The 8,847-nt window shown below is 33.8% G+C and overlaps 1 protein-coding gene across 1 annotated transcript; it reads left to right on the top strand.

Annotated features, from left to right (window-relative positions):
* The first annotated feature begins 1,055 nt into the window (after positions 1 to 1,055).
* On the top strand, positions 1,056 to 4,686 carry LOC132755130 (E3 SUMO-protein ligase ZBED1-like). The gene is made up of 4 exons (XM_060745931.1): positions 1,056 to 1,445; positions 2,097 to 2,352; positions 2,741 to 3,003; positions 3,398 to 4,686. Exons 1-4 carry the CDS (start codon positions 1,220 to 1,222, stop codon positions 4,684 to 4,686), a joined length of 2,034 nt encoding a protein of 677 aa, XP_060601914.1. The 5' UTR covers positions 1,056 to 1,219.
* Positions 4,687 to 8,847: the final 4,161 nt, after the last annotated feature.

The raw sequence follows: 8,847 nt of genomic DNA, 5'->3' as shown, positions 1-8,847 counted from the left end.
AGAAATACACATATGTTGACAGTTTTAAGGAAATACACAGAAATACACATACATGGGCATACTTAACAGAAATACATATATGTTGACAGACTTAACAGAATGGACATACATGGACAGTTTTAACGGAAATAAACAGAAATACACAGACCTGGACAGTCTTAACAGAAATATTTATACATGTTTATTTCAATCAATTGATTAATAATTGATAAATTATTTCGTTTATTTATTAATTATTATTTTATCTATTTATTTATTTATTTAGATGTATAAAATTATCTATTTTACTACTATAATTGTATTTAGATAAAATTATAATAATAATCATTGTAAGCACTGTGTTTGGTAATTCACACATGACAAAATTTAACTGCTTGTAACCTCTTGTTGTATCAAAGTTATGTCCCAGGCAAGAAAAGCCGATGGACAGACTGACAGATGGACAAGGCGGTGACTTATATGCTTCCCCCCCCCCCCCCCCCACTAAGTTATTTTCAGTTAAGGGCAGCACTTAAATTACAAACCGCGTATATTACCGATGCTGGTAAATTTTGGAGACAGTTCTAAAAACATTGTACACATGACACATATCAGTCTTTTTAAGTTTGTCAAGCTAAGAAGACACACCTGCACAAATTAATTTTTTGCCAAAATTGTATAGTTTTTTTTTTGTTACACTAGCTCAAAAACCAATAATTCAAAATGGCGACAGTCTCGAACATTACATTTCCAATAGCTTCCTTTGTAACATTTTGGTTTGTTTGTTTGTTTGTTTCATTTTACGCCTTTTCTCAACAGTATTTCAGTCATATAGGCGGGTAGTTTCCTAACCATCGTTCCTGGACAGTTACACCAGTACTAGACTACCTTCCTCCTTGCTAAACTACCAAAGCATCTTCCAGGGGATCAGACTCATGCCAGAGAGGTAACTGGATTAGAAGTCATCGACTCTAACCCCTCGACCACGGACGCTGTTAAAACATTTTGGTACTGAATGTGTTATCCATGTATTCTATGTGTTGTAAAGTTGAATCCAACTACAACAGGTTATATAATCATTACTAGGGATTAAACGATGATCGAGTATAATCGAAAATTGATCGTTTAAGGGCGAGGTCGGCGACAATCGAATGCGAAATTTTATAATCGATTGTCGGTAGTTTTTTTTCTTGCTGTTATTTAAGCGGCTCACAAGGGAGATCACTGTATCAGAAAAAAAATGGCGTCGGACTCGCAGCATGCAATAGAAAACTTATCGCAAGAAAACCTAACAAAAAATATGGAACATGAGGACCAGGTCTTGTTCAATTACCCAGGAAAAACGCGATCCATTGTGTGGAAGTATTTTGGATTCACGAAAAAGGGGCTTGGACCAGCAATAAAAGCGAACTTGAACATGAACACAGCCATCTGTAAACTTTGCAAAAAATCGTACGCTAATAAAGGTAAAATGTTGCGTAAATTAAGTGCAAAGATATATTTAAATATTGTATTCTTTTAACTATAAAAGGTCAATAATGACCATTTTTGGACCAGAACCCTCGGGTATGCAAACTTTGCATACTTTGAAGAAAAGGGGGAATTTTGACTGTCAACAAAAATACACGTATTATTATAAATATGCGGTCTCACTAAAAAGCGTCATATTCTAATTGCAAAAAGCAAATTTCAATATGATATTGTTAAGCATCTGTTAATGCCAATTTACCTGAGCTTACAAAAAATTCTTTAGACTGGAATTTGTTTAAGATTAGAAAATGTAAAATTGTGGGCTTTTATAACTACTATTTATAACTCAATCATAATTAAAGGATGTTGGTGTATTTTCTGGTTTGAAATTATGAATAGTGGGTTATTTACGAAAACTGGTCTTCAATCCCACAGGCTTAGGGTATTGATTTAATTCATTTTAAATTCTTAAGTCAACTTTGTATTTTGTATCTTTTTTTTTTTTAGTAGAATATGAATCCATACATGTAGCCACTGATTGTTTAATCATACCTCCAGCCATACATTATTATGAAGAACTTCAGATGTTTTTAAGTTAAAATAAAATGTACTTATATTTCAAATTTAATTTCTTTCTCTATTTTCAGGAAATACAACAAATTTGCTATTCCATATTGATCACGACCATAAAAGGACTGCTTCTGGGGATGAAAATAATAACATTAAAAAAGCACCCACCCAGCCAACAATTCAGGCTCTGATTGCCAACCCTGGTCGTCTTACACAGAAGAGTAGAACCAACTTAGACGATGCATTATTAAAGTTAATTGTAGGAAAAGCCCTTCCAATCAGCCTTGTGAAAAATCCACACTTCATTGAATTTACCAAATTACTAGACCCAAGGTAACTTTATCTAATAGCAATTTTTAAAAATTAATTGCAGAACAATTTATACTTACAAGTTATTCAATTTAATTTACAAATGAACATTTAAATGAAATACAGTGGGCCTGAATGAGATTCACTTTTGAGGTTTTGAATAAAATGGAAAACAGAAATGATGTAACTAGTTTTTGTTATATAGAAGGTAGTGGAAATGCAAGATACCTTTTTGCAAATTGAAAGCTTAAGTTGTTAATCAATGATCATTAATTATTAGGTAGTAATTAAATTGGATTTCTCATGTACTTCTACTTTGCAAGGTCTGGCTATTTTCAACTGCTGTTACCAATTCACAGAATGTGAAGGCTGTAAATTTAATTTAACAAAAATATCCTGTTTTATTTTCAAGGTACAAGTTACCGTCTCAGCAAGATGTTGTGAAGTCTTTAAACACGAAGAAAGACCAGATGCGTTCAACCCTTAAGCTTGACCTTGGATCTGTATCAGATGTAGCCATAACACACGACGGCTGGACAAGCTGTGCCACAGAGAGCTATTCAGCTGTAACAGCACACTTTATTGATGATAAGTGGAATCTAAAATCAGCCGTGCTGCAGACTAAGAAGGTGGAAGGTTCACACACTTCAGAGAAAATAGCTGAAGGTTTAAAAGGTAGTATTTCTTCTAATTCTTTATAAATCACCTTCATTTTGTATTGACTGAATATTGCAGCTGCCATGAAGCCTATGATATTATTTTTCATTTACTCTCCTGTTACAAGTTAAAAGTGCAGTAAAAACATTTAATTTCCCAAGAAAATGGATAAATATTTTTGTCCAAAATTGAAAGAAGGGCAAGTCCATTTTAAATATTTACTTGTTAAGTATAATAATGCTTAAAAGTTTGTAGTCTGATAATTTAATTTCCTTTAAGTTTGAATATAACCATACAATTAAGGTTATTCAATTATAAAAAAACTGAATGAAAAACAAAAAAGTCTTGAATTTTGAATTAGAAATTTTCTGAATGTATTAACTGAGGGAGGTTATTTGATTATTTTTTGTAGAAGTACAGACGGAGTGGAAACTACCAACATCACTTACATTAGTAACTGATAATGCTGCTAACGAAAGAAAGGCTGCTGAACTCCTTGGATGGACACGATTCGGGTGCTACGGTCACCGTATTAACTTAGTGGTCAAACATGCTCTTGAGGTAACTGAGTTGAACAAGATTTTGGGTAAATCAAGACGACTTGTAACATTTTTTCATCAATCAACAAGCGCCACTGATGCTTTAATTGAAAAACAAAAGTTAGTGTTTTCAAACACACCAGGTTTGATTGGACATAAACTGATAACTGACGTTCCTACACGTTGGAATAGTACACTGGCAATGCTTGGCAGATTGGCAGAACAACTTCCTGCTATAATGAGTATTATCTTTGATACAAATTGTCTAAACAAAACTGCAATAAGCACTGTAAAAACCTACTGTCTAACATCTGAAGAACATTCTGTGGTGCAGGAACTCATTTCTGTTTTAAAACCCTTTGAAACCGCAACAACAATTTTGTGTGCAGAATCTAGTCCTACTATGCATAAAGTGCTTCCTTGTATGGTAAAAATCAAAAAGAAGTTGGAAGATGTTGAGAGTAATCCCTTAACATCTCCTGTTGTTAAGAAAGTTATTTTGAAAATGAAAGAGGAACTGTTAAAAAGGACTCAGGTGGAGGATGTACCCCTCCTGGCAGCTCTATTAAATCCTGATACCAAGAATCTCAATTTCTTGACAGCGGAGGAACAAGTGTCTGCCCGTCAGTTGCTAATGGACACTGCGTTAAATTTAAAGGTTGATAATGCTGCCCTTCCAAATGTTAAAGTAAAACAAGAAGAGGCTGTTAGTGCCATTTTACCTGACTTACCAGTGTTACCTGACATAGACCTAGAGTCTGACCAGAATGTTAAATTTGAATGTGAAAAGGAGGGTCCTAGTGAAAAGAAAATGAAATTAACTGATATGGATGAGTGGTTCGACGATGTTTGCTTCATAGGAGAGTCGCAACAACCCCTTCAGAACTTAATAGAGTTGGAGGTTCATAGATATTTTTCACACAATCAACCACAGAGTTCAAAGCAGCAAACGCTTCTGCAGTGGTGGCAAGCTAATCATTATTTCTATCCACAACTTGCAACTTTAGCCAAAAAGTACTTGGCAGTTCCAGCATCATCAGTACCAAGTGAGAGGGTGTTCAGCTTAGCTGGTATTGTTGTTGACAAAAAACGATCTAGATTAAAGCCAGATTTGGTTGATACGTTAATTTTTATGAAGATGAACATGGAAACATACTGGTGACCATAGTGTTAAAATCAGTTAATAGCTGTCATTAACTTGACAACAAAACATTAAAGTTTTAAATTTTAACTAGTTTAAAGTTTCAGTTAATGTGTTAATGTTAAATACTTATGAACTTCCAACTTTAGCAAGTTTTGAACAGTGTAATGCATTACCTTTGTTAGATGTAATATGCTCAAATTTAATGTATGAAATATAAATAATTGCTGCACAGTCTCTTTGTTAACATAAACAAGTTTTGAGAATACTTAAGAATAAGGTAGAAACTGTAGATATAATTTATTTGACATATACATCTTTGTATATAGTCATAATACAATACATGTAAAACATAAAATTAATCATAAAACATGTGTAAAAAATGAGGGTGGTAGGGTATCATTTTTGAGAAGAAACAATCATTTTGATGAAAATTATTTGCTTGGTAACTAGTGGTAACAATTATAAATGTTGATATTATTTGTTTCTTAGCAAAATACTTCAGTAAATGAGTGTATTTTTGCACTATATATAAAATATTAATACAGTAATATATAATAGAAAATTTAATATTATAAATAAAACTCTTCTTTATTAAACCATGTTGTTTTGTAACTTTTGTTATTGTAAATGGTTTCGATTATATAATCGATGATTGATCGAAAAGGGCTGACCGATTATTACCGATGATCGATTATGATTTTTGTCCGATTATGAAACCCTAATCATTACATAATATTGTATAATATGACTCAAAAAGTAAATCATATAAAATCTTCATACATATTTTTCAAAAAATATTAAAGGTTTAAACTAAATAATATCAAACATGTTTTGTTTTCTAATCATTCACTAGCATAATGTTGATAATAATTGTAGTGAGTGACTTTGTAAAACTTAATGATACACTCTTTAACATTAAACTTAGCATGGCCTATGCCTCTTTATATACAATATGGAGAATGGTTCTACTTTCACTTATACTGGATTTTAAACTTAGCGAGTTCTATAATCAAGTGGGAGATTTTTCTTCAAAAATTGGGAGATTTTAGAATTTTTAATGAACAAAGAAAAAAGTTCTGACATCAAAAAGGGGGAGATATCTTTTATTTGTGAAAATACCCTTTATTTTAAGAAAAATCTTTGAAACTATGGCTGCAGAAAGTGGGAGTCTCCCGCTGAAAGTCGGAGAGTTCACATGTATGAGTAGTATTTTGATTCTTTTAATTACTTTGTAATACTTAGTCATTATTAGTCGCCGGTAGAAACCGGCGACTATATTTGTAACAGTTTAATATTATACCTATGGTAGGAGAAGGCCTTAAAATCTGAGAATAAAAGCATAAAAATTATTGAACAATTAAAGACCACACTTATGTTTTAGTAATCTTTAAAATTCAAACATATAATAACGTTGCTCAATGAAATGAAATATACAAATATTGACATCTTAAAAAGCAACAGTGCATTTTTTATAATTCAAGGTTTATTCTGTATATAAGAAATTCCATATTTTAAACATTTTTGTAAAATGTTCTGAACTTATTCCTGGAAGGCGTGCAGTTATAGAGCGTACATATTCAGCTTTTAATTACATTTTACATAGTAAATGGATTATTTTTATGGGTTTTCTCATTTAGTTATGTTGGAACACTTAAGAAAGGTGGCTGGTCTTGAGATTTTGGTTTCCTACTACGTCCCCCTCCCAGGATGGAGTAGGGTTGCGCAGCCGACTCACAGCATACTGACAGGGAAATTCTATGATGCCTGTAGTTGGGAATGTATCATGTTTATTGACCAGAAGAATTTATCTGGTAATTGATAAAAGCAATTCATGGGATTGTCTTTTTAGCATTAAATCGGATCAGGAATGCTTATTAGAATTAAAGTTTTGGTTACGGCTGTTGATATGATGAAGAGCATATATAGTAAAATCTACAAATACAGTTTTTCACAATGATTGGTCAAACTATCATAGACTTAAAAGTTCAATTTTTAGGGAAGTAAAAGCTATTTCTTTAGCAATGGAAGCGTATGGTCAAATTTAAGCAAATAAATCGGTTAAGTGGCACTCTGATTTGCAGAGTTGTGTGTCAATAATACAGGCAGGTAGTTCGAAGTTAAGAGTTACAGGAGATGGCACTTGAAGTTTTTGAATTATGTTTAAAATGGAATATAGATTTATGCATTCAATAGGTACCCAGAGAAATTTGTTTTGTTTATTTGTTTCATTTTATGCCTTTTCCCAACAGTATTTCAGTCATATAGGCGGGTAGTTTCCTATCCATCGTTCCTGGAGAGTTACACCAGTACTAGACTACCTTCATCCGTGCTAAACTACCAAAGCATCTCCAAAGGATCGAACCAACGCCAGAGAGGAAACTGGATTAGAAGTCATTGACTCTAACTCCTCGACCACGGAGGCGGTACCCAGAGAAGAAAATTGTATTGCAGACAATATTAGCAAAATTTCAGATACAGACAGTTGGGACGTGACTTCCTATTTTTTCGAGTTTATAGATAAACAAGAGGGCCATGATGGCCCTGAGGTCGCTCACCTGTATATAGGCCCCCCCTCAACCCCCCCCCCCCCCAACGTTGCAGAGCCAATTTAACCCAAGGGCTTTTATTTGCACAAACTTGGTAGACACGCATAAGAAGATGTTTCATGCTAAACATTTAAGCTCTAGCTCATTCAGGGCTTTTTAAAAGAAGATTTTTTTTAAGTTTTTACTATACACATATAGTTAAAAACAATGACACCCCTGGGGCCGGGCCAGTTTTAACCCCAGGGCTTTTATTTGAACAAACTTTGTAGACACTTACTAGAAGATGTTTCATGCTTAATATCTAAACTCTAGCTATTTGGGTTTTTTCAAAGAAGATTTAAAGTTTTTGCTAAACACATATAAAGAAAATCAATGACCCCCGGGGCGGGGCCAATTTTGACCCCTGGGCTTGTATTTGAACAAACTTGGTAGACACCTATTAGAACATGTTTGATGCTCAATATCTTAGCCATAGCTCTTTGAGTTCTTTAAAAGAAAATTTTTTAAGTTTTTACTATATGCATATAGGGAAAATCAATGACCCCCGGGGCGGGGCCAATTTTCATCCCAGGGCTTTTATTTGACCAAACTTGGTAGACACCCATTAGAACATGTTTCATGCTAAATATCTTAGCTCTAGCTCTTTTGGTTCTTTAAAAGAAGATTTTTTAAGTTTTTACTATATGCATATAGGGAAAATCAATGACCCCCCGGGGCGGGCCAATTTTGACCCCAGGGCTTTTATTTGAACAAACTTGGTAGACACTCACTAGAAGATGTTTCATGCCAAATATCTAAGCTCTAGCTCTTTGAGTTCTTTAAAAGAAGATTTTTTAAGTTTTTACTATTTGCATATAGGGAAAATCAATGACCCCCAGGGTGGGGCCAATTTTGACCCCAGGGCTTTTATTTGAACAAACTTGGTAGACACTCACTAGAAGATGTTTCATGCCAAATATCTAAGCTCTAGCTCTTATGGTTTTTTAAAAGAAGATATTTAAAGTTTTTTCTTTCGGTTGCCATGGCAACCAGAGTTTTGCATGGAATTAAATTCTTTGAACAATTTTTAAAGGTGACCACCAAAGGAACATTCCTGTGAAGTTTGGATGAAATTGGCTTAGTGGTTTATGAGGAGATGTCATTTAAAGTAAAAGTTTACGGACGGACGGACGGACGACGGACGGACGCCGGACGAAAAGCGATCACAAAAGCTCACCCTGTCACTTTGTGACAGGTGAGCTAAAAATGGGGTCCTCATATCATAGATAGATTTGCTTCTTCTGCTAATACTAAATTGCCTCGTTTTACGACTATAAAACAGAGGCTGTAGATGCTTTTACCCAGGATTGGGCGGGTATCCTAAATTGGATAGTTCCATCAATTTATTTGGTTAACAAAACAATTTTTCATCTTCTATCTTGTGGTGCCCATGGCACTGTTATAGTTCCTAAATGGAAAAGCACCGCTTTTTGGCCAGTCTTATTTGATAAAAACCGGTTTAAAAGAGAATTTATTTTAGATAGTTTAGAGTTTAACGAAGGACAGGACCTTTTTGTTAAAGGGGTTAATGCAAAGTGTGTTTTTAGTTCTGAAAAGTTTAAAAGCAAAGTACTAGCAATTAAGCTTTAAATAA

The sequence above is a fragment of the Ruditapes philippinarum genome, unplaced genomic scaffold, assembly GCF_026571515.1.
Source record: "Ruditapes philippinarum isolate M1 unplaced genomic scaffold, ASM2657151v2 ctg21054_1_1_1_1, whole genome shotgun sequence".
NCBI classification, from domain to species: domain Eukaryota; kingdom Metazoa; phylum Mollusca; class Bivalvia; order Venerida; family Veneridae; genus Ruditapes; species Ruditapes philippinarum.
The sequence above is the reverse complement of the archived record's forward strand: the minus strand, read 5'-3'. Positions and strand labels throughout refer to the sequence as shown.

Excerpts from the sequence above, each read along its gene's own strand:
- LOC132755130 (XM_060745931.1), top strand. The coding sequence starts at position 1,220 with ATGGCGTCGGACTCGCAGCATGCAATAGAAAACTTATCGCAAGAAAAC. Across the intron at positions 1,446-2,096 it reads AAAATCGTACGCTAATAAAG|GAAATACAACAAATTTGCTA; the intron begins GTAAAATGTTGC and ends CTCTATTTTCAG. Across the intron at positions 3,004-3,397 it reads AATAGCTGAAGGTTTAAAAG|AAGTACAGACGGAGTGGAAA; the intron begins GTAGTATTTCTT and ends TATTTTTTGTAG.